General features: G+C 42.4%; 1 protein-coding gene across 1 annotated transcript in view; it reads left to right on the forward strand.

Moving 5' to 3' along the window:
- LOC130845699 (histone-arginine methyltransferase CARM1-like) overlaps positions 1–26,278 on the forward strand; it is a 272,068-nt gene extending 245,790 nt beyond the window's left edge. The window contains exons 13-15 of the mRNA XM_057723289.1: positions 17,880–17,995; positions 24,935–25,048; positions 25,889–26,278. Of these exons, the coding sequence (XP_057579272.1) occupies positions 17,880–17,934 (55 nt within the window). The 3' untranslated portion in view covers positions 17,935–17,995; positions 24,935–25,048; positions 25,889–26,278. The remainder of the gene's footprint in view (positions 1–17,879; positions 17,996–24,934; positions 25,049–25,888) is intronic.
- The last annotated feature ends 306 nt before the right edge of the window (positions 26,279–26,584 follow it).

Consider the following 26,584-nt stretch of genomic DNA (forward strand, 5'->3'; position numbering starts at 1 on the left):
GATGCCCTCCCCTACAGTGTTGCTTCTCTCTAAGCTTTTAAAGATGCGTTTCCGACCACGGGGGTTGCCTGGTAATCCATGGGGCTCATCATTTCCTCAAAGTCATACAGACGAGCCCTTCAGACTCCACCCAAAGCATCATCCCTGGAACAAGAATTTTAAATGAACGCAAGAAATGCCTGCCATAAGGAACGTTAGATATACGAAACAAAAATCGAAAAAGAACCAAGTGAAACCTATGATATTTTAAAGAGAATATAATAGGGGGAGTAAATAATAGGGCGGATATAGCTAAAGAATGAAGCAGGGAGTTAGAAGATCAGTTTGTAGTAAGTATAGACAGTGGGCTGGTAACCTTACCCTTACCGTATAAGGAAACTGTGTAAATTGAAAATAAAACCTCTTAACATTCTAATTTGTGAACGTGCAAAGATATGAACAAAAGTTCTAGATAGAAACAGAAAAGACCAATAAACATGAAAAAAAATCCAAGCTTACCAATAATAAAAAATATATAAAATAAAGCAACGATGTACTGTTTTAATCCCAAATTGGAAAAGATGTAAAGCAATTTCAAGGATTGACTTTGGATGTCTTTGATGAGTGTTAAAATGGAAACATCACTGAGAGAGTTAGGAGTTTTACCAGTGATACAGATTTGAGTGTATTGTAACACCTAAAACTGGGGCTTGATAGAAAATGGAGAAGAAAGAACGTGAGTGCACTGGGTACCTGGTAATGAGGTCAAGCGTGACCAAGGAGGGCAGTGAAGTAGGCACTCTCACAGATTGCTGGCTCACAGCTTCTCTTTCTCTCTCTCTCTTTTTTTTTTTTTTTTTTTTAAGCTCTTTATTGGAATATAATTGCTTTACACTCTTGTATCAGCTTTTGAGCTACACCAAAGTGAATCAGCTGTATTTATACATATATCCCCATATTGGAGAGGCAATTTAAAAACACAAATTAAGACCCTTTTGATCTACTAGTAGTCCAGAGATCTATACAGAGATATTTTGGCAAAGATTTGTGACCTCCATTGACTTCCAACGTCTGCCCTATCAGGGGAAATTTTCTCTACCGCCTCTCCTCTCTTCCTGTCCTCAAGGCAAAGTCCAGTCTTCCTCCCATTCTAGGTCTTGCAGTAACCTGTTCACTTCATTCAGGCTTTGCTAAACTACAAGAGAAGCCATTGCCTTCTGGCAGCCATGACCCAGGGTGGGGAGGCAAGCGGAGATGCTTATATTCCTGGTGGCAGTGAGCTGTCATGCCAGCCTTGGACTGCCTACCTCTGGATCCTTTTTTATGTCAAAATTATACCCCTCATCTGTTAAAGCTATTCAGATCAGGTCTCTGAATACCAGCTGCCAAATGCACTTTAAGTCTAAAGGCTTTTCATAAAGATTTTGAGCTTAGTTACCTCTTTACTTGCATGCTTGCCATAAACTTCTCTTTGGTTGCAGGCATTTGGGTGAGTCTGACATCCATTTCCTGAAATGCTATGAAACTTCCATTAATCATGCAGTAGTTTATTTTCTTCTTAAATTTTTCAAATCCAGTTGTTCTGTGGCAGCTCTAGAGCAGGTGGTTGATGGTGCATGAAGAGGTCGTGTCCAAGTAACACAGGAGAGTGAGCAGATGTTAAAGGGCGTTAGCAGTTAAAATGGGAAGAACATCTGTAAAATAGATTCTACAGATAGATGAGGCCAAGCATTACCAAGGAGGGGTTGGGAAGAAAGAAGGCGGTGACTGGGACCAACAAAGAGGCTGGCATAGGTGGGATAAGGGTGAAGGCACACTGGCACTCGGGCACTCTGTTGTATGTCATCTTGTTTAAATTCACATGAAATATGAAGTTAGTTTGATGCATTGAGATCACTTGTAAATGATATGTTAAGACACTAAGGAGAGTTCATCTCTGGTCCCTATTCCCATCCTATTAAATATGTAGAAAAGTTATTTTTTGCTGAAAAAATATGAAGGGTAATTCTTTTACAATTCAGACTTTCTGAACAAGAATTACATAAACAAGGTGTTGTTATAAAATAGGTTTGGATGAAATGATTTCCTAGGAGCAAACAGTGGGAAGAGGGAGGAAAGAAATGACACTAAGTAGATCTGTTTTTTCATTACTGAATATTCAGTGCAAAAGCAAAAGGCAAAGAATAGCTAGGGCACTTCTGAAGAAGATGGGAGAACTTTCTCCATCATCTGTCAAGACTAATTGTGGTGCTCTAGACAGACATCCAGGTATGGGTTCAAGGACGGAAAAGTAGAGAGTGGCACCAAATAAGAAACCTGGCAAATGTCAATTGGTGCAGCCATTATAGAAAACAGTATGGAGGTTCCTCAAAACACTGACAATAGGGTTGCTATATGATCCAGCAATCCCACTCCTAAGCATATACCCAGACAAAACTCTAATTCAAAAAGATACGTGCACCCCTATGTTCATAGCAGCACTATTCACAACAGCCAGGACGTGGAGGCAACCTAAATGTCCGTCAACAGATGAATGGATAAAGAAGATGTGGAATATATATAAACAATGGCATATTACTCAACCATCAAAAAGAATGAAATAATGCCATTTACAGTAACATGGATGAACCTAGAGATTGTCAAAGCAAAGTAAGTCGGAAAGAGAAAGACAAATACCGTATGATATCACTTATATGTGGAATCTAAAATATGACACAAATGAACATATCTATGAAACAGAAACAGACTCACAGAATCAGAGAACAGACTTGTGGTTGCCATTGGGCGGGGGGTGGGGGGGCGGAGAGGGAAGGATTGGGAGTTTGGGATTAGCAGATATATATATCTGAGTCATTTTGCTGTACCACAGAAATTAACACAACATTTTAAATCAACTATACTTCAGGAAAATTTTTTAAAAACCCAGACACAGATTCATACATAAACAATCACAATATAACTAGAGAACCACTCCAAAGTAGTAGGGAAGGATGTCTTTCTAGATAAATGATGCTATAACAACTGAATATCCTTAAGTGAAAAAAGAAAGAGGGAAGGAAAGAAAGAAGGAAGATGAGTGGGAAGGGTTTTGATTCCTACTTCAAACCATACATAAAAATCAGCTCAAAGGGACTGAAGACCTAAATGTGAAAGGCAAAACAATAAATCTTTTAAAAGACAACATAGTAGAGTATCTTCACAGCCTCAGAGTATGAAAATATTAACACAGCACTATTAAAGGAACATATTAATAAACTGAATTATATTAAAATTAAAACTTTTGTTCACCAATGGATACCATTAAAGAATGAAGATGCAAAGCATCGAGTGGGAAAAGATTTGCAATACATGTAACTAACAAAGGGCTTTTATCCAGAATATGTAAAGAATTTATTTGACAATGTCAGATGTTGATGAGAATGTGGAACAGTGAGATCTCAAATGCATTGTTGGTGGAAATATACATCTGTATATCCACATTGGAAAATACTTTGGCACCATCTAGTAACGCTTTAGATATGCATCATTTTTTTTTTTTTAAAGAGAGACAACCGATGTTTTATTTGAATATCACAATGAAACTTGCTACCCACCTGCTAACCTGGCCTGATAACTTGCATAATAGGTAATGCATATGGAGGTTCTTTGTTTTTGAATTTTTTTTTTTTAGAACTTTTATTGAGATATAATTGACATAAACTGCATATATTTAGTGTACAATTTGATTTTTTTTCTTATTAGTAATGTATATATGGCAATCCCAAGCTCCCAATTCATGCCACCCCAACCCCCCCCCCGCCCCTGCTTTCTCCCCTTGGTGTTGAATATGCATCTTCTTAATGTAGCGATCTTACTCCTAGCAAAGCTCTGCATGAGCACATCAGGAGACATGTAGAAGAATATCCAGAGCAACACTAGTCATAACAAAAGACCAGAAACAATGACCACCAAAGTAAAACTGATAGGGAAATTTTTATGCAATTGCATTCCATACAGCAGCAAAAATCAATGAACAACAGCTGCAAACACTAATAAGAGTTCACTAAGTCCCCTACATATGAACAAATTCTGTTCCAAGAGCACATTCCTAAGCCCAATTTGTTTGTATGTCCAACAAAGTTAGCCTAGGTACCCAGCTAACACAGTCAGCTATATAGTACTGTACTGTAATAGGTTTATAATACTTTTCACAGCAATAATACATAAACAAACACAAAAAATAAAGAGCATATTTTTAATCTTACAGTACCTTGAAAAGTACAGTAGTGCAGTACAACAGCTGACATACAGGGGCTGGCATCCATTGAACAGGCAAGAAGAGTTACTGGCTGGAGGAGAGAGAGGAGATGGGAGACGGTAGAGCTGAAGGATTGTTAGCAATAGGAGATGGAGGGCAAGCTGCAATTTCACTCACACCTGACGTTGACAGCACAGGTTCTAGTTCCTTGCTGGACTCAATTCTATCTACCCTCTTAAGAAAATAATCCAGTGACGCATGTGCACGTCTTTGAAAGTTTGCAACTTGAAGGTTCATATGTAGGGGACTTACTGTAAATTTTTTTCTTTTTAATGTTGGGCAAAAGAAGGTAGACACAAAATGAGTCCTGTCTTGGTCCCTCCAGGCTGCTGTACAGAGTACCACAGACAAGGTGACTCAGAAACAACGGACATTTATTTCTCACAGTTCTGGAGGCTGAAGTCCAAGATTAGGGTGCCAGCACGGTTGGCTTCTGGTAAGAACCTTCTTCCAGGTTACTTTTCATCGGCTCTTCACAGGCAGAGAGCAGAGCAGAGAGGAAGCGAGCTCTCTCCTGATTCTTAAAAGGGCACTAATGTCACTCATGAGGGCTCCACCCTTATGACCTCATCTAAGTTACCTTCCAAAGGGCCCACCTCCTAATACCATAATACTGTGGGATAGGGTTTCAACATAGGAACTTTAGGAGAACACAAGCATTCAGTCCACAACAATTCCCCATGATTTCATTTTTATGAAGGTCAAAAATGGCAAAAACTAAGATACAGTGTTGAGGGATGCACACTTATGTGGTAAAAGGGAAGAAAAACAAGGAAGTGAAGAGCATAAAAGCAGGGGGATGGGATCAGGAGGGACTCGGGGGACTTTTAGGGTATTGGAAATGTTCTATTTGTTTTTTTTCTTTTTTCTTTTTGGAAATGTATTTCTTGACACAAATGGTTGTTAGATGGTCACTTTACACTAATTTACTAAGCTACATATTTATGTTTCATGTGTTTTTTTTTTTAATTAATTTTATTGGCTGTGTTGGGGCTTTTTTTTTAGTTGCGGTGAGTGAGGGCTACTCGTCCTTGTGGTGCGCGGGCTCCTCATTGCCGTGGCTTCTCTTGTTGTGAAGCATGGGCTCTAGGTGCATGGGCTTCAGTAGTTGCAGCACATGGGCTCAATAGTTGTGGCTCACGGGCTCTAAAGCGCAGGCTCAATAGTTGTGGTGCACGGGCTTAGTTGCTCCACAGCATGTGGGATCTTCCTGGGGCAGGGATTGAACCCATGTCCCCTGCATTGGCAGGCAGATTCTTAACCACTGCACCACCTAGGAAGCCCCCATGTGTTTTTGTATATGTGTAATTTTTTTTCCAAATGAAATTAAAACAAACAAACAAACAAAGCAGAACTGAACTCAATTCAGGCAGATACATGAATCAGGGGAAATTGGTAAATTTGATAAATGACCTCATCATACCTCAAATAATGTCCATCACACTTTGAGGTGTTTGTTTTCTGGTTTTGTTAAGACATTGTAAGCATTTTCATCATGCATCCCTCCTGGGAAATAATGGCTGAGTCAGTGATCATGTATAGCAAGAATATTTGATTTTCTCCAGAAGTTGTATTTCATATAAAATCAACTTACATCAATTCTTTACTCTGCATGAAGGGACATGGGAAAGAATGTTCAGAGGCATTATTCAAAATAGCAAAAAAACTGGAAAAGGTGTCCATCAAAGTGAAATTGATAAATTGTGCTATATTCAGCTACAAAATAAAAGCTACATACATTAATCTGGATCAATCTTTTTTTTTTTTTCTTTTTATGTTGTGCAAAAGAGGACCAATACAAAGGACAGGTTTGCTTGGACTCCATTTTCATTAAATCCAAAAACATGCAAAATCTAAACTGCGGTGTTAAGGGGTCCGTACTTACATGCTGAAAGTGTGGAGAAGAACCAGGAAGTGATGAGCATTAAAAGGATAGACAAGGTGGGGGGTGGGGCTGACATGCACTAACGCCGTTCTAGGCTCACTGGGGAGAGAAATCTCATTCCCGAAGGATGCTGAGTACTTTGTTTCTAGAATCACACATAGCATCTCAGGATTGGAAGGAATCTTAAAGATCACTAAGATAAGTAGCCCTTTGATTTTTTCATTTCAATTTTTATTATGCTTCAAGACAACTTAGAGATTCCAGTAGAGGGTTACCAAACTCAATTTTGCCAGGTGAGGTATATTTAAAAACGTAGTACTATCTATCATTATCATTATTTCATACAAAGAATGGCATTTCACCCTTATAAAGTAAGAGGTAAAAAATGGAATAAATGATAGTCCTTTAAGTTGAATAAATGAAGGTTTATGAACCATGTTGCCTATATGTTTCCAGGGACTTTGTAAAATTTTATCATGGACCATCTATAATCCCTAGGCTAGCATATGGTAAACCTTGACCTCACTGACCATTCCTCTAATACTTGAGCCTTCTTCCCAAATCCCTAAGAAGTGATGCTTGCTTAAATGTTTCTGGTGAACGAGAACTGGCTCCCTCCTAATGACAGCTCTTCATCTTTGAACATTATTTGAATGTTTTTATCTTTGTTGAACCTAATTCCCGTTCTTTCTGGAGCAGTGACTGCACATACTGTCTAGATTGTCCAGTTTTCTACTTGTCAGCCTCAAGATCTGAGCAGCATACTTTATCCCCCCACCCATGCTGCCTGCTCCTCCTCATGTTTAAACAGCCTCAGATCATTTGTACAGATTTCATATACATGTCCCAAGCCATCGCATCCTTGTTACTCTACTAATAGTGTTCCTGTTTGTCTATATCCACTTTAAAAATGTGGTATTCCAAACTGAGTACAACGAGTACAACCTTGTAGGTGTACTAGCCCAGAGGAGAGAAAGCCCTTTATCTCTCTTATTTTAGACATTATACTTCTTTATTTAATATAGCCTAATTATAGTGTTCTCCAGATATATGCCCAGAAGTGGGATTGCAGGATCATATGGTAACTGTATTTTTAGTTTTTTAAGGAACCTCTGTACTGTTCTCCATAGTGGCTGTAACAATTTACATTCCCACCGACACTGTAGGAGGGTTCCCTTTTCTCCACACTTTCTCCAGCATTTATTGTTTGTAGATTTTTTGATGATGGCCTTTCTGATCACAGTGAGGTGATACCTCATTGTAGTTTTGATTTGCATTTCTCTAACAAGTAGTGATGTTAAGCATTTTTTTTCACGTGCCTGTTGGCCATCTGTATGTTGTCCTTGCAGAAAGGTCTATTCAGGTCTTCTGCCCATTTGTTTATTGGGGTTTTTTGTTTTTTTGTGTTTTTTTTGATATTGAGTTGTATGAGCTGTTTGTGTATTTGGGAAACTAATCCCTTGTCTGTTGCATCGTTTGCAAATATTTTCTCCCATTCTGTAGGTTGTCTTTTCGTTTTGTTTATGGTTTCCTTTGCTGTGTAAAAGGAAGTTAACTAGGTCCCATTTGTTTTTGTTTTTATTTCTTAATGTTGCCTAAAATTGCCCAAATCAGTCCTCTGATTGTTATTAACTCACTTGATAAAAACAATCTCATATGTGATTCAGTGTGAATCTAGAAATTGGTTGGTCATAGAAAGGATAGGATCCTGAATCTTACAACTTGGTAAGGTATGAGAATGGCCGGTCATTTCTTGATGTGGATTATTTTTAAAGTCTTTATCAAATTTGTTACAATGTTGCTTCTGTTTTATATTTTGTTTTTTTGGCCGTGGGGCATGTGGGATCTTAGCTCCCTGATCAGGGATCCAACCCACACCCCCTGCATTGGAAGGTGAAGTCTTAAGCTCTGGACCACCAGGGATGTCCCAAGAGTGGCCAATTTTTTTTTAATGCTCCAAATTCACCTAATTTGTGCTTAGCCCACATCTCTCCGCTTGTCATAAAGTATACTGTTAGTGAGGTCCTCAAATGTCTTTCAGAGGACTCATGCATGTTGTGGTGTGCCAATCAGTGTAGTGTGCTCAGGGAAAAAGGAAATGAAGATATCAAGCTGCCACTTGTCCTTGGGTACTGCTCGCTGGCTCCACCCACTGGCACCAGGATGTCTTACCGCTTCTCCAGGCTGGCTGACTCTGGAACTGAGACTCAGCTCCCCACTCTGCAGCTTGCAGAATTTATTTTCTCCTTTCTTAGAAAATTAAAATAATGTGGATTTCCCACTTACAGGCTTCTGTTACCCATGCTACTCTTGACAAAAGTCCCACCAGCTGCAGTTCAGTATCTCATTACCTACACCTTGATTTCCCTGGGCCAAAAGGCACAAAAATAAAATAAGATGTCCTTACCCATCTCGTGCATAATGATGACATAAGACTATTTACAAAGAAATTAAATTATTAATAATAAAAGTACCAGCTTTCATTTGTACTGTTAAGAGAGTGTGTTTGTATAAAATGTATCCCAGCCTCTATTATTTAGCAATATGTATATAGTTAAGTATATCCTTGTTATATATATTTGATATCATATTTAATAGAGATTCACTCATGACCCACAAGCCTTTTGCAGAGAGGTAGTTTGAAACATAGGGTTTCTTTTTTTTAAATTCAAAAGAGGAGAAAATATTTATCTTCGTAAAATATTCTCTAACCTAAGTAAAAAGGCTTAAATGCATTTGTATTATGTAAAATTGAGATATTTATGGAGAGTGTGTTACTTATAATTAGCAAACCAAAGCTTGTTCTCTGTTTAATCCTCTAAGAAGAAGTCATCCTCTGCGAAAGTCACCAGTGGTATTTTTGTTCTTCCAGCATCAATAAAATACAATGGTAAAAAAAAGATGGAAAAGTTGAAATTCAAGAATTATTTGCACTCCCATCCCATTCCAGTCTGGCTCATTCCTTTCACAAGTATTCCTTGAGCGTCTACTGCACAGCTAGCCCTGTTGTTCTAGGCACTAGGGAGACGCAAGTGAAACAGACAAATCCCTGCCCTTTTGTAGCTTGGGTTTTAGTGTGGGAAACAGACAACAATAAAGTAAATATGCAGATAATTTAGATAAGGATAAGGGTGGTGAAGAAAGTAAAGCAGGATGGGGGAGAGAGATTAATGGGGTGAGGGAAGGAGGTATTTTGGGTAGAACGACTTAGAGACTAGAAAGCTGCGGTAGTTTCTGTTGCTCTAACAGCTGGACTTTGCTGGCTTTCAACAATAACTATACCCTCCCTCTTCCTCCTCCACCTCTGGAGGGAGAAGAAAGGGAAGGAAAACCAAAGGACAAACAACGGGGCGTTATTTCTGGGACTGAAATAACTGAGTGAGACTCATCCTGATTTTGGATAAAGAAAGAGGAGAAAAGAGGGGTCAGGAAGCAGCTTTGGCTCTAGCTGCTGAAGAGGAGAGGAGAGACTCCAGGAAGAGGAAGTGGCAAAGAAATCGCAGTGCTTCAGAGGCATCACCAGAAAAGAGGATTAGGGGAGGAAGGATCCTAAAGAATTCGGTCCTCTTTCAACTGGCGCCTGGCTAGCTTGAGGGAAGTTTTGCTTTCTTCAACTGGCAATATGTGTGACGGACGCGTTAAAAAGGCACTGAACAAGGGTTAATAACCTGGGGTGTTCCAATCTCCAAGAGGTCTTTGGAGAGAATTCAGGCAGTCCATGAACTGAAATGGTGAGAGATAGAGAAAAAAAAACTCAAATACATCTTTATTTTCACTAACCTCTTACTAAAATTAATCTATTTCATCAGAAATAATCACCACAAACCTCATATTACAGTTGTTGCATATACCTTGAAATATCATTTTTGCTCATTACTGTTCCAAAACTACAGCGGGCAGGAGGCCCGCCCCTGGATCTCACCTATTGCATTAATAAAGAAGCACCATGTATTGCTATATCTCACATTTTCTTCAATATTCTGATGACTGCATTTCAATAGAATTGGCTTACTTTGTAATCCTTTGCATTCTAAATCCTGTGCGTTTAAAAACGTGAGAAAGGGTTGAGAAGCCTCCGCCGACTGCCAGAGAGCTAAGAACTCCTGTATTAAACTCTGTCGAGAGCTTGATTGGGAAGAACAGACTCCTTCGAGTCGTTTCGTGCCAAGGGAGCCTGCAGAATTGCCTGAGAACAGATAGGACCACATTCACCCCTTGCCCCTGGGGCTCCAGGCACTTGGCTTTAGGAGAGACTAATGCTGTAATCAGGACTCTCCTCTCTAGCTTGCTAGCACATCACCCATCCTGTGGGTTTGGATACTGTCAGACATTTCAGGGGAAGTAGTGCCACCTGGTGGCAAATGTTCTTCCTCCGCCACACACATCTGTCTGTCTTGCAGGTAGGAAGCTTCAGGGCAGAGCACACGGGCATTTAGAATGGTCTGTGCCTAGCTCTACCCCGTTTCTTCCCGCTGCATGTGTCCAGGCGTGCCAATGCTCAATCTCACAGGTTTGATGCATGATAATATTCCAGCCAGGTTCTGCAGAATCACATTTTCTGTCTCCTTTTAAGAAATGTTCAGCAGCGGGCAGTGATTATTGGCAGTGTTAAAATTCCCATGCTCACAGGACTTCAGTAATGGCGACAGTCTCTTTCCCCTCAGAAAAGCATTTTCATTTGTGATTCTGCTTGGAGCATTTCAAATGCAAGGTGCACAGAGACTGCGGGGGGATTCCTTTTCTGTCTGACTGGAGGCTTCAGGTGGCATTAACGTAGCAGATTCTGGATTTCTGACACATTGACCCTGAATTTGCTTCCTTGCTTTGGTCAACTGGTCCTTGAGCCGTCAGTCGTGATGCTGGTTCCTGACAGGGGCTCTGCGACTTCTCCTCCCCTCCCAACCGCTTCTCCCAACCTCCGCTGCTCCCCACCCCTCTCCGCCCTCCCCCGCCCCCCGGTCCAAGCCACCAGCCTTTCCTCTCAGCTTGTCACAGCAGCCTTCTAACTGGGCTCCCTCCTTCTTCCTCTGTCCCCTTGAGTTCATTCTCCATGTGACCGACAGTGATCCTAAAAAGACACGAGTCAAATCATATCACCCTCTGCTTAAAATCCTTCTTGCTCTGAGTCAAAATAAAATCTTCACAATATCCTACAAGGCTCTACAATCAGGCCTGCAGATAATTCTCTGATCTCACCTCCAGCTTCCCTCACCCTCAGCAACCATACTGCCTCCTTGCCATTCCTCAACTAAACCAGGCATGTCTCCGCCTCAGGACATTTGTACTTGCTGTTCCCTCTGCCTAATATGCTGTTCCTCCAGGAACTAACATGGCTCACTCTCTCACTCCTTTCACAGGATCAGAGGCCCATACCCCTTATTTTACTTTTCTTTATAGTACTTATCACTGCCTAACATTTTATGTATTTTATTTATTAATTTTTGTTGTCTTCCTCCGCCTGCTAAAACATGATCTCCATGAAAGCAGTGATTGTTGTCTCTTTAGGTTATTATAGTATCCCTAACATCTAAAACACCACCAGTCACAGAGCAGAAAATCCAACGTCTGTTGTATGACTCTCATTTCCTGCCATTAGGAGATCACACGCTACCTGGTGGATGGAGCTTCTTTCACGCCTGCAGTGAGATCTGTCCCCCACTCGCCACTCAAGACTCTCCTGGCCCATAAGGTCACTGGATGATTCTCCTGTTCTGAGCTATAGCTGCTTCTCTGCCGCTTATAGCATTAAAGCAAGCCCCCCACCCCACCCCAAGTAGAGTGGCCCAAATCTACTTTTTGTGTCAAATGTGAACCAACCCTGGGATGCAAGGATCACTAAATGACAAGTTTTCAATACGATTACTTTGGGGAAGTAACAGTATACAAATTGACAATGCTGGTATAGGATGGCTTCACTTTAGTTTCTCCTGAGAGCTTTTTAAAAATATCAATGCTTAGATCCTTCTGCTAAGGGACTGTGACCGCATTAGTCTGAGATAGTGACAGGCGGTGGAGGGTGGAGGGTGTCAGGCATTGGTAGTTTTAGAAAGCCACCGGGTGATTCTAATGTACAGCCAGGGATGAGAAACACTGATTCAGGACTTTAGAACTGACAAAGCATTTTCAAGCATTACTGTATTTGCTTCTCACATTAAGTCCGTATGACAGGTGAGGTGGCAGGTGTTTTTGTCCCCATTTTACAGAAAATCCAAGAAGACAGCTAACTTGGCAGCCAGGAAGTCTAAGAGCTGGGAGTTGAATCCAGCTTTGGCCCCAAGTCCAGGACTCTTTCCCACCAGAGTAAAGCAACAGGCACCTCTAAATGAGGTTGTATATGCAGCCAGAACAACCTTCTTCTTGATACCGTATTCCAAACTGCATTTCACTCCCCATGAGACTGCAGAACTTGAGAACAGAGACCAGGCTGCCTGATTCGCTCGGAGCCCAGCACAAGTTATTTGTTGAGTGAATGAATGAGAAGTGAATGAATGAATGCAGCCGTTGTGCCACTGGCCCATTTACTCTATGGTTCTCAGCAAGTTCATTGTCAGTTTGGGTGTGTTTGTCCTGCTTTGGTGGCTGCACTGTCCAGTGACAGTTCCACTCAAATACTGGTTTTACTCCAGGAACATCAGAGCTCACATTTTACCCAGGTCAGAAGAGGTGCCGTGAACCCTCTGTTCTTCCCTTTTCCTCAGCACATTTCTGCAGCTGAAAGATGGACTGAAGCATTGACATGAAGAAATTAAATTTCTGTCTGCTCAGAAGTCCCACACCAGCAGGCTCGTCATAGGTAGGCCTCAGTGGAATAGTTCTCTTTCCCAGCAAGTCAGAGTGGAAGGAGAAGGGAAGGATGATCATCATTAAGATGTTTTCACCCTTCAGTTTCTTTCCAGACAAATCCAATAGCTCCCTACAAACTGGAAGAGTGCCATCACCTCCATTCAGTGATGTTATAGGCACATTACAAGTCTGTGACTGCGGCCTGGGACCCGCATTTCTCAGCCTCGGCACTATTGACAGTTGGGGCTGGAGAACTCTTTGTTCTGGGGGGTGTGTCCTGTGTATTGTAGGATGGTGCCAGCATCCCTCACCTCTACCTTCTAGATGCCAGTACCCCCCACCCCCATGCCGTTATCTGGGGCACAGTGCCCAGCTCTGCTGTCAAATGTTATTCTGGTTGTTTCTGTGAGGGTGCTTTTGGATGAGATAACATTGAAATTGGTTGACTGTGAGGAAAGCAGATGGCCCCTGTCAGTTGGGTGGGCCTCATCCAATCAGCTGAAAGCCTGAATAGAACAAAAGACTGATGTCCTGGAAGCAGGAGGGGATTCTGCCAGCAGATGGCCTTGGACTTGAACTGCAACATGCCCATTTCCCAGGTCCTGTGACCTTCTGAGGCAGGTCTCCCTGCTCCACTTCGTGTCCCCAGTGTTCCAGGAGTCCCCGACCCCACCTGCACTCCACTCCACTGCCCACCCCCTCCCCTGATTTTGCCCTTCCAATGCCTGCAGTGTTTTCCCTCTTGGATGTTTCAGCTCCATTCTTCCAGGAGCACGGCCTTTTCTCTCCTCTCCTCTCCTCTTCTCAAGTCTGACTGTCTTGCCAAGGAGCATAAGGGTGAGAAAAGCAGAAAATACCTCTTATGTTTTAGCGGCAGCTCTGAGAATGAGGCTGAATGAATGCCTCAGTAAAAACTACTCTCCCATGCTTCCATTTCCTATCCGTCTATGGTAAGTTTTCTCAAAAACTCCTGCTTGAAATATTTGAACACACTGCTGGGTTGTACTTACCTTATTTTTTAATCTCTGTTATTCATAGGAAATGTTTCTTGATTTACATTATTTATTCATTGTTCATTATTATTATTCATTACTTTTTCTTGTGTTCCCATGCAAAAGACAGATAGGCTAAAATGAGCAAGTCTGGAATTTGGGTGTGTGTTACTCTCTCATGAGTATGTTTATAAGCTTTCCCCAGATCCTTCCCTAATATGCGTATTTCATAGGTGTTATAAATGACTCGTCTTATAAATACTTATTTTCCCTAATGTATTAAAAAGAATGCGTGTGGGGCCAGGTGAACTTTTTTCAGAGGTTAAAACACCTTATAAGGCAAGGGTCTGTAAAACCAAGTCTTGCTCTTCCTTTATAAAAACTCTTAAAATCTGTTCCTTCTTTTCATTCCGTGCTGTCAGCACATTGGTCTGGACCTATGCGACTCTATGTTTAGGGATCTTAATCCACCATGACTCTGCCTGTAGCAGATCCTGCCAATACCATGTCCGTATCACCCACCCCTTGCTATTCTGCACACTGTCCTGCCCCCCACTGCCAGCAGGTGCATTTATGTCTGAGGGTTTCTCCGATGCTACCAGATGCCATCTTGATGCCCGTGTGGCAGGCTGGGAGTTCTGGGGAACCTCTAATCCCCGCCCCTAGGAGCAGCCCTCAACCAATGACAGCTGAGAGTGCATGTATAAACACCTCAGCTTCTGCATCCCTTGTATGGGATACCTTTGAACTCTATGTTCTACACTGGCTCCCAAAGTCCCCCAACAAGATTAATCTCCAGTTGTCCACAATGATAAATTACTTGACAATGAACACTTTACTGGCTGCCTTCTGTTCCGTGTCTCTCTCCCCTAGTCCCATACTGGTATTCACCCCCCAAAATCAGTTATTCTCACTTGAATCTTGGTTTTAGGGTTGGCTTCTGAAGGAACTTATTCTGAGACAGAGTCTCATGTCAACCCATGACTGCTAAACAGTCTTGTTATGTTGAACTTTCTTTCAAAGTTCAAGGCGGTTAAAAAACAAACACTTTGTAAACATCACCATCTCCACTCAGAAATCATTTTGCAACTTCTAGTGGATAAAGTACACATGGTCTTAGTCAATGGCTTGAGATTCTATATTGTGGGGCTTTTTTCTACCCGCTATAATCCTGTTTCCTACAACTTCCTTCCACTCAAGATGGAGGTTCCAACCATTCTCAGGGGACACAATGCTCATCTCGACCCCCAAGCATCTACTGGTCCCATTCCCACCATCTGAGTGTCCCCCTCCCCGTTTCAGTGTCTCTAAGGCTACCATCCATCATGACCATTGTCCTCTTTGTGGACCTTTTTGCTGAACACACCACAACTTTGGCATTTTGCCTCTACTTCTTTATGCTGATATTTACCATGTTTTTGTTTATTCCTCTTCTGGCCTCCCACCTGAACTGTAAACCCCTCCTAGGATAGTTAAGCCACCTTCTGTCTTTAGGACCTAGAATGTAGCTCTACAAACACTAGATAAGGGGATGAAAATTCATACTCTGCCATTTATTAAATATGTGACCATAGGCGCTATGTATATATATATAATCTCTTTGAGCTTATTTCTATATCTGCACTATACCTGTAATGTAATATAGTTGTGATGACTTGAGTGACACAGTACATATGAAAAAGCTCTCAGAACTATCCAGCGGTATCTAGTTAGTCATGATTAAGTGGTTGGCAAATAATTCCTTCTGCTGCTGCTGAAAGTGGGAATGATAAAGTTACTCAAGACAAGCAGCTCCCTAGAGATAAAGAACGAGTATCAGGAAGAATCAGCAAAAAATATATATCATTACATTGAGTTTTATAGAACCAGTTAGTGGGCAATAAAATAGCATGATTCTATCTGCTTCACATATTCATTAATCCTATGAAAGTGTATAGTTCTGATGTCAGATCATTTTTTTTCTCCCCTGCTCAAAACCCTGAGACGGCTCTTCTTTTTCACTCAGAGTAAAATCCAAAGTCCTTAAAAATCCACAAATCCTTTTACCATCTGCCAACCACCCCCACCCTCCTTCTGAACTTGTTTCCTGTTACTCCTCTCCTTGGCTGACTCCAGTCACCCTGGCCTCCCCCCTGTTCCTCAAAGACATAGCCCTGTGGGGTCACGACCCCTGCCTTGGGTGCTTTGCTCCAGCTCTTTTCTCTCCCTGGAAGGCTCTTTTCCCCAGATGTATGTTTGGCGAACTCCCAAACTCCCCCAAATCTCTCCCAAGACCTACTCTGACCACCCTATTTGATATTATAACCTGTTCCCCCCAACTGGTTCTCTCTTTACCTGGCTCTATTCTTTTTATTATAGTACTTCTGATGTATCCTACAATGCCCTTATTTATTGTTTGTTATTGCTTGGTGTTTCTTATCAAGAAGTCTTAGTTTTGTTGACTAATGTGTATCCCAAGTGCCTAGAACAGTACCTGGGACAGAATAGCCACTGAATAAATATAGTTGCTGAATTTATTGACTTAAGTTCTTACTATGTGCCTGCAAATAAAACAGCTATGATCCTTATACTTGTGCAATTATAGTTTAACAATGACATCAATTTAACAAATACTATCGACAACCAAATATGCTCCAGGCAATTTGCAAGGCCCTAGAGATATTACAGCAAACAAAGGACAACTTCCCTGCTCTTATACAGCTAATTCTTGTGAAATGATATCATGATGTTATAAAAATTCATGTTAATATATATGAAATACTCAGCCACCAAATTCAGATTCTAGATTGTTATTTTCGTGTCCGTGTCTTGTGGACCGGCACCAAAAGCACCCTGCCTTGCGCATACTAACCCTCAGCAATAAGATTATATTAAAACAAACACTGGACTGTGTAGTCCCCAAAATCCTAACTTCTACTTTCAATGTGAAGTCATGTTTTGATTCAATAGTTTATATAATTTTTTGTCCAAGGAGCTATTATTTTGAGATTTTCTTTGGCAGACCTATTGCTTTGAGTTGCTAAATACTAGGTAATACATCAAAGAATATATGGTAGAAATTACTCTTGCCCCGCCCCCCCCACCCCGAATACAGAAGAGACGTAAGATTAGGCTTATAAAACCTTGGTGATGGTTCTGGGTTTTGTTCTGGTCTTGACACTAAACTACTCATGTGACAGTGACAGGCAGAGCGTTCCCTGCTCAGGTCCTTCTTCAGGAGAGAACCTGCTGCAGTAGGTGAGAGGCGGAGTTAGCTGAAGGCCTCCAGCTCTCAGGCTTTCAGCATCCACCACAGTGTCCAAACCAAGGCCACAGGCTTCTGGGGCTGCTCCAAGCCAACAGCAGAATGTGGCTAGGATGTAAGAGCCAGGTCATTCCTGCCCAACTCAGGACTCTTTTTTTAATTAATTTATTTATCTTTATTTATTGGCTGTGTTGGGTCTTCCTTGCTGCACACGGGCTTTCTGTAGTTGTGGGGAGCAGGGGCTACTTTTCATTTCAGGGCACAGGTTTCTTATTGCGATGGCTTCTCTTGTTGTGGAGCACGGGCTCTAGGTGCTCCGGCTTCAGTAGTTGCGGCACGTGGGCTCAGTAGTTATGGCATGCAGGCTCAGTAGTTGTGGTGCACAGGCTTAGTTGCTCTGCGGCATGTGGGATCTTCCCAGAACAGGGCTTGAACCCTTGTCCCCTGCATTGGCAGGCAGATTCTTAACCACTGAGCCACCAGGGAAGCCCCCAACTCAGGACTCTTCTAATGGCCTGTATTTGCTTTGAGTCTCCACACCAGCCTGGCCAAAGCATTCTCAGAGCTATTCTCCGGGGCTCTTCCTATACAATCATTCCTTCCCATATTGCAGTCCAAGGCTCTCCCTCTTCCCTTTATTCTTACAGGCTATTCCCTGCATAAATCTTATGTGTCTAAGTCTTTGCTTTTGCTTCCCAGAAAACCTGAAATAACACCGCTGGTACAAGGAGTGGCTCCAGAAAGCTGGCAATAAAGTGGGGTTTTGAGAGTGGACCCTTCACCACAGGCTGGCAAGGAGGAGCCCAGTGCAAGTGGTAAGTGGGGCACAGCTAGTCCTTGGCACAGATGGTTGTTCAACTACTAGAAACTACCACCACTGGGACTTCCCTGGTGGGCCAGTGCGTAAGACTCCGTGCTCCCAATGCAGGAGGCCTAGGTTCCATTCCTGGTCAGGGAACTAAATCCCACATGCTGCAACTAAGAGTTCGCATGCCGCAACTAATGATCCCATGTGCCACAACTAAAGACCCGGTGCAGCAAATAAGTAAATAAATAAATATTAAACAAATAATAATAATGACGTGAAAAAAGTAAAGTTGCAAACAGAAAGCCATAAAAAAAAAAAAGAAAATCACCACTGATGAGGAGGGGGACATCTGGTAGAGAGGAATACCTTGCCAGTGCAATGGTTCAGGCATTTGAAAGTTATGGGGGGTTCAGTGTATATAAGGATAGTAGAGTTGGAGGAGTCTCTGCAGAGTGACAGTGAGAACTGGAGAGAGAGAGTTAAAGGCTGGGGCATCTTTTGTCACTTACAAAGAAGCTCCTATCTCTTGTATGTGAAGAGGATGCCATGAAAAGCAAGCACAAGATTTCAAAGGGGTATGAATCTCCAGAATCTTTATAATGCTTAGCCAAGGCAGCCTGTTACACTGAGGCCAGTGGCCTGATTGGGAGACCTTGAGACCCTGAGATATGGGATGGGGACATGAGTGGGTGCCCCCAGTTTTGGCTCCAGTGACTCCCCTGAACATGCAGAGCTTGCAGAGGTGGCCCACACCACCTTGTAAAGATCCACTCTGCTTAAGCAGGAAGACACTGTAGAGGTCTCTCCCTGCAAGTCTCCACCTGCTCCCCCACCACCTGCTCTTGGGAGCTGCCCCCACTGCCTCCCCTGGCTGCTAGGCCAGCAACTGGGGTTAAATCCAGCAGAGCCCATGAGGGAGAAGAGAAATTACCCCCACCAAAGGACCAGCAAGAGTTGGCCGGCATATACTGTCAGGAGAGAGGACTACTCATGGGCTGGGTTAGAGGATGCTTCGGGGCTGGAAGGTAAAAGTGAACGAGCCGGAAAACTTTGACTTGGGGTCCCTTTCTTGGGACATGGGATTTAACACTTCAGCAAGGACCCTGGAGGAATGGGACAAACACTATGTTTTTATTCAAATAGCAGAGCAGAGGTGAAATGCCTGAGTTACCACAGCAGATGGTAAAATAGGATGGAAAAAATAGATGGAAAATAGGATCAGAAACAGTTCACACTCCTTGGAATGAACAACAATATTCATTTACAGTTTTGCACCAGGGCTATGCTAGCTCGCCCACCTTCTGTCTTAATATAGTCCGAAGAGATCTGGACCATCTGGACATCCCGCAGAACATCACACTGATCCATTACATTCGTAAAATAAAGACACGGCTAGTATGCTAGAGACCTTGGTAAGAAACGTGTTCAAGAAGGTGGGAAATAAACTCTACAGAGTTTCAGGGACAGGCGACGTTGGTAAAGCTTTCGGGAATCCTAAAAGCTAGGACTGAAAAAAGAAGGTGCACATTTTTAGGGTCAGGGCATGTCAGGATATCCCTCCAAAGTAAAGACACACTTGCATCTTGGATTCCCTATTACAAAGAGGGAAGTACAATGCCTGGGGGGGCCTCTTCAGGTTCTGGAGGCCAAATGTTCCACATCTCGGAATCCTCCTCTGGTCCGTGCGCTGGAGGGCAGGGAAGGCCGCCAGCTTAGAGAGGGGCCTGGATCTAGAAGGAGCCGTACAGCAGATCCAGGCTGTAGTGAAAGCAGCCTCCCCACTTAGAGGAGAACATCTGGCAGACCCTGTGGTGTGGGACGTGTCAGTGGTGAGAAAAGATGCAGCGTAGCGTTCACAGTAAGCCCAAGCAGAAGGCTGATAACACAGGGCCTTGGGGTTCTGGAGCAGGGCCACGCCATCTGCAATGGAGGGTTACACACATCTCAAGAGTAGCTCGTAGCATGTCACTGAGCCCTGATGGAGACAGTGTTTGGCTGCAGGGCACCAATGACCATCCACCCACAACTGCCCGTTAGGAGGTGGGTTCTGTCTCGCCTGTCGGTTCATAAAGTGGAAAGGGCCCAGCAACTATCCGTTACAACGTGGAAGTGGTGTATCCAGGATTGAGCCCAAGTGAGGCCAGAGGGCATGAGTCAGCTGCACGAATGGGAAACCCAGACCTCCACGTCACCCACAGGATCGCACCAGCCCCCTTCCGCAGCTCCCCGCGATCGCCATAGAGCAGGGTGCCTTACACACAGCTGAGCGGGGAGGAAGAAGCCCAAGCAGAGCTGACAGACGAGCTGGCTAGGTTTGGGGGTACCAACTGAAACTAAACAGTAGCATTACAACCTCACTCAGGCTGAAAGACAGCAGAGAGGGGAAATCTTCCTAATGGGCAAGCAGAGCACCTGGTCATCCAGTTTATGTGGAAGGAGAAGTGGCCCAAGGTGAGAACATGTAGAAATTCCTATCACTGGCCAATGCCCCACCCAGCTGGTCAGGGACCTGGAAGGAAAAGGACAGTGGGAAACAAGGAGGTCCAGGGTAAAGGCATGGGGGTGGACATGTGGGAGTGGACACAGCAAGTGGGCATTTTCACGTGTTAATACCCATCAAAAGGCATCCACAATAAGCACTGAACAACCAAGAGGACAAACTGACACGACCAGTTGACATTAGTGAGCTTGCAGCACTGGGCGCTCCAGAGCTGGCCCGACGGGTGCATGAATGGGGTGGCCACGATAGCAGAGATGGAGGCTACACGTGGGCCCAATAGCATGAACCTCCACTTACCAAAGCCAATCTAACTACTGATTCCTCTGCATGTGGAACCTGCCAGCAAGAGAAACCAGCTGAGCCCCTCATAGGGCACTGTTTCCCAGAGACCCACAGGCTGCCTGCTGGAAAGTTGGTGACATTGGGCTCCTTTTATTCTGGAAGGGCCAGCTGTTTCTCCTTATAGGGAGAGTATCCTGTTCCAAGTATGGGCTCGCCTTTCCTGCCCAAGAGCCTCAGCAGCACCGCTCTCCAGAAGCCCAGAAGTGCCTGATCCGTGGTCATGGGAAACTACATGACACAGCATGTGAGTAGGGAACACACTTCACAATGAGGCAGGTCATGTGAACCGCAGGACATATCACATACTGCACCATCCAGAAGCAGCTGACTTGACAAAGCTTTGCATTGGCTTTTTAAAGGTGCAGCTGAAGCACCAGCTTAGAGGCCATAATAAGCAAAAATAGGGTGGTGCTATCCTCCAGAATGCAGAATAAATAAATCTAAGTCAGAGATCTCTATATGGTAGTGTAAGAAGAAGACTGCATAGGTCTGGGAACTGAGAAGGAGAAGCAGAAATGGCTCCAATTGCCATCATTCTAAATGGCCTTCTGGGGCAATTTACATTTCCTGTTCCTACAGCTCTGGGCTCTGCAGGGTTCGAGGTCCTTGTCTCAAAGGGGACACATTCTTGGCAGAGGAGAGAACAATAGTTCCACTGAACTATGGATGCTACCTGGACTCACTGTGTCCAGGACCACCAGTGAGAAGAGCAGTCACCATGTCGGCAGGAGTGAGGAACTCTCGTCAGTAGGAGGAGGTGGGGCTGCTTTTATGCAGTGGGGACATGCGGGATCAATGTGGAGCCCAGGTAACCCACTGAGGTGCCTGTCAGTACTCCTTCGCCCCCACTGTCACTGTAAATGGACCTCTGTAGTATTCCCCGCCTTACAAGGGTATGATTATCAGAGTCTCAGAACCTGCAATCAAAAGATCTTTCTACCACATCCTTCTCCCTTCCGTCCCTCCCTTCACAGATGTCAGATCACTATTAGGTCAGTATTATGGTCTGAGGCTTCCCACTTACTCCTGTTGCCCTATCCTTGTCTTTCACAGGCTTTCCCCCCAGTAACTGTCTTGGCCTTCTAATTCTATCTTGGCATCTGCTTCGTGGAGAATTCAAACTGACATAATGGGTTTAGGTTAGTTGGTTAATCTTTTCTCCATCTTAAAAGGAGGAGGAAAGTTGGGTAGGTATATAGGGCTAGATATCATTGTAAGGTCCTGACAACCTTTCTATAGTTTTTAAAAGTAAAATGAGAGAAATGGTTAGAAAATTATTAATTTATTAATAAGCGTGGTTACCAAGTCTTTATTGCTCAGAAATCAAGGAAATCACAAGCCAAAACCAGCCACTAGTTTCCAAAGGAAATACCTCTCATAAGGCCTGAAAACAAAAATTTAACAAAAACTTACACCAAAAACATGTTAATTGTTTTTTATCCTCGCTAAAACCCAGGGCTGGTACATGTTGCTTGAGTTTTGTTTTATCATAGTGCATTGTTAATGCCCTATGTACAAGTGGTAACGCATGGGCTGTAAGTGATATTAACTAATCTTTGACATGATCTTTCATTAAAGGTGGTATTTTATACTACAATCAGATACACTTTCATTTGGGTGATCTGATTTTTCTGTGGCTCCTAAGGGTGTCACCAAAGAAAGTAAAATTAGGACAAGGTCAATTTTATGTTTATTAGACTGTAACCAGAACATTCTGAATGCACAATTAATGTTTAGACGATATTTGTGCACTTTTTAGCAAATGTATGGTATTGAAAAACATAATCCACTCTACTCAGAAGCAGTTCTTTTTTACTAAATGAAAATGTGTTGGCAACTCCTCCGTTTCCATGGATTTGTGATTCTAATAGGTCCTGAAAATAAAACCCAATCTTTGCCAAAATCTTGCTTATGCTTTATATCAATAACATGCCCTTTATCCCTGCTTATGCATTTGGGAAACAGAGAAATAAAACCAATTAGTTAAAAATCCATTAGTTAAAAGTCTAAAGAACCGATTTGTAGGGAGGGGAGATGTGTGGGAGCTGACACCTAACTATTTTTATGAAAAAGAGAAAAATTGCACAAAATCATGATAAAAAAAAAAGGAACATTTTCCAGAATACATTTGAAAGTGTACAGTTGAAATTTAAACCATTTTCATTATCTAATGATGTTAAATCACCACAGGAGACCTCAAGCAACGAGAGATACAATTATGTCCAAGACATCTACTTACAGAAATACGTGCACACTATACATTTAATTCTCTAATTCTGGTGACTGCAAAAGGAGGAATCAGCAGGTTACAAGATTTATCCTCAGTTAACTGGAAAAGCAAATCAAATCACCAACTTGAATTCCATTCCGTAAATAAGCAACTCAGTTTTAGCCACAGCTCAGCATGACTTGGGGGAACTTTCCAAATTCTCAGTGCCCACGTCCCACTTCAGACTAATTAAATCAGAATTACTGTTGTTGTTGTTTAATCTACAGGTGATTTTGATGTGTAGCCAAGATTGAGATCCACTACCTTGGATACTACAATTATTTTAAGTTTTAGCTTACTACAGTTATTTTAAGTTTTAAACCAGATTAAATAACAAAATAAATCTCTACTGCTGGATAAAAGCATATTTGCCAAGTTACCTTTAATTTTACTAGGGTACTGGAAAAAGTATGAAATCCAAATGCCTGGTTAACATGATGTCTGATGGTCTTCCAATCCTGGGGGTGGCCATGTGAACGAGTTCTAGGTATTTAAATAGAAGGGGAACCCTGCTAGGTCTTTTCCCTCTGGGATAAAAGGATAGAGCCCTACTGAGGGGGGAAAAGTGGATTTCATCTTTTTTCTGTTCTCCTAGCCCTGAACTCTGATATACATCCAGAAACTGAGGAGTATATCTTGCAATCAGAAAACTATGGTGAAATAAGTGAGATAGAGATCTCTGTGTGATCTCACTTATATGTGGAATCTCAAAAACCCGAACTCATAAAAACAGAGAACAGATCGGTGGTTGTCAGTGGCGGGGGAATTGAGCATAGGAGAAATGGGTGAAGGTGATTGAAAGGTGCAAACAAAAAAGAAAAAAATGAAAGCAACAAGTGCAAGAATGAAAAGTCATACTGAGGATGGTGGAACATATAGACTGTGAAAGAAGAACTTGGGTCTGTGATGAATACAGCAATCAATAGCCTTCAGAATTTTTGTTGTGGGAAGAAAATTATTGATTAAGCCACTATTAGCTGAACTTTCCATTCCTTGCAACCAAAATAATTTCTAATGGATACACCTTGGCATGCGCTTGCTCTCTCTCCCTCTCTTTCCCCCTCCTCCCCAGCAACAAATCACTAAACATTTACTGTTAGCTGATAACTTTATCAGCTTTTGAGTCACACAAAAACCCTAAAAGATAAGTGCTTTTTTTCCCGTTTTACATATGCAGAAACTGAGGTCCATAAAAATTAATTATCTTGTCCATGGTCACATATTCCTTGGATTTTAAGCCCAGTTCTTTTTTTTTTTTAATTTTATTTATTTATTTATTGGCTGTGTTGGGTCTTTGTTGCTGCACAAGTGCTTTCTCTAGTTGCGGCAAGCGGGGGCTACTCTTTGTTGTGGTGTGCAGGCTTCTCATTTTGGTGGCTTCTCTTGTTGCAGAGCACGGGCTCTAGGAGGGTGGGCTTCAGTAGTTGTGGCATATGGGCTCAATAGTTGTGGCTCACGGGCTCTAAAGCACAGGCTCAATAGTTGCAGCACACGGACTTAGTTGCTCCATGGCAGGTGGGTTCCTGGACCAGGGATCAAACCCGTGTCCCCTGCACTGGCAGACAGATTCTTAACCACTGCACCACCTAGGAAGTCCAAGCCCAGTTCTTTTGATTCCAGTGTCAATGCTCTTAATTATGTTGCTGTAAACTTCCTGGATGTGTACAAGTCTAGTTGTCCTGATTATATTGCATGCCATATCATTTAGAAAGAGCATTTTATGCTTCTAGGAATACATATAACATTCAACATTAGATATTTGAAGAATTAATGGGCTTAACTTGGTCAACTGTAAAATTATAGAAAACTTTTGTTGTTTTGTTTTGCAAAACCAGGAGATACTTCCAACTCACTCCAAACAAATAAAATACTCAAGTCAATCTTTTCTGTCAACTTTGTGATGGCACAGATTTGATAGATAACATCATTAATAGTAATCCAGGACTTAGGTATGTAACAACTTTTTTTTCTCCCTGGTGAGAAGGCAGATGAATAATAGAGTTTAATGTATATGTTTAAGGCAGCTACATGGATGTGTCTGTGAGGATATGGGGTGCTGCAGACTGTGGTGTTGAAAGTATAAATGTATCCCTTCCAGGTTGGGTGTACATGTGAAGATATTATTATTAACTAGCACATACCATACTATCTGCCTAATAGGTGCTGCTGATGGACCTTCTGCAATTCTTGTGCTGTATTCTCTCCTTTTGAGCTTTCATTGGAGAATTAATGAATTAGAGACAGCAGTCCAGAGTCAGTCATGTTGATTTTGGAGTCAGACTCACTGGATCAGAACTATTGAATGTTTCCCCTTTCTCCATAACATGAGGGGGAAAGTCCTACTTAACTGTTCTTATGAGACTTAAATGAGCTTATCCAAACATAACACTTAAGGCAGATGATAAGGACTTGTCAACCGTCTACGTGCTGAATAGTGGGATAGGTGTCTGGGAAGCAATGAGGGTCCCTGCCCTCAAGAAGCATAGTCGAGCGAATTACCAGTCTCAAGCCTCAGGTCTTAAGAGGCTGAACCAGGAGATACTTTAATGTGATTTAGAAGACAGTAAAATCCGATGCTTGGCACCCCTGGGATCAAGTCTCATTCCTCAGCTTTCTGGCTGGCCCTCCAAAAGATATGTCGCTGTACCAACTTGCAGAACCTATGAAAGTGACCTTATTTGGAAAAAGGATCGTTGCAGATGTAATTAAGTAAGGACCTCCAAATGAGATTGTCCTTGATTATCCTGATGGGTCCTAAATTCAATGACAAGTGTCTTTATAAAACATAGGAGAAGAGAAAGAAAAGACAGACGTGAAGACAGAGGCAGAGATTGAAGTCATGTAACCCAAGCCAAGGAACGCCTGGAACCGCCAGAAGCTAGTACGGGCAGAGAATGCTCCCCTAGAGCCTTCAGAGGATGGACAACCTCACTACCAGCATGATTTCCGACTTCCAACAGCCGCAACTGTTAGAGAATAAATTCTGTTGTTTGACCAGACCAAATTTTTGGTGTCTTTCTTCATCTGTAAAATGGGGATAACATCCTAACTAGTGTCATTTCCTAAGGTGTTAAGCGGGGTAACTGAAGTCTGGAGGAACGCGCAGACGTTTAAAATGACCAACAGTTATTGAGCGCTTGACCTGATCATTCACTGTGCTAGGCGCTTCCCATGTATGCCTTAGCCATCTTTTTTTTTTAAATAAATTTAATTAATTAATTAATTTATTTATTTATTTATTTATTTTATTGGCTGTGTTGGGTCTTTTTTGCTGTGCACAGGCTTTCTTTCTTTTTAAGCTCTTTATTGGAATATAATTGCTTTACACTCTTGTACCAGTTTTTGAGGTACGCCAAAGTCAATCAGCTGTATTTATACACATCCCCATATCCCCTCCCTCCCGCGACTCCCCCCCACCCTCCCTGTCCTGGCCCTCTAAGGCATCACCCATCATCAAGTTGATCTCCCTTTGTTATACAGCAACT

This window comes from Hippopotamus amphibius, chromosome 2, assembly GCF_030028045.1.
Source record: "Hippopotamus amphibius kiboko isolate mHipAmp2 chromosome 2, mHipAmp2.hap2, whole genome shotgun sequence".
In the NCBI taxonomy this organism is placed as follows: Eukaryota; Metazoa; Chordata; class Mammalia; order Artiodactyla; family Hippopotamidae; genus Hippopotamus; species Hippopotamus amphibius.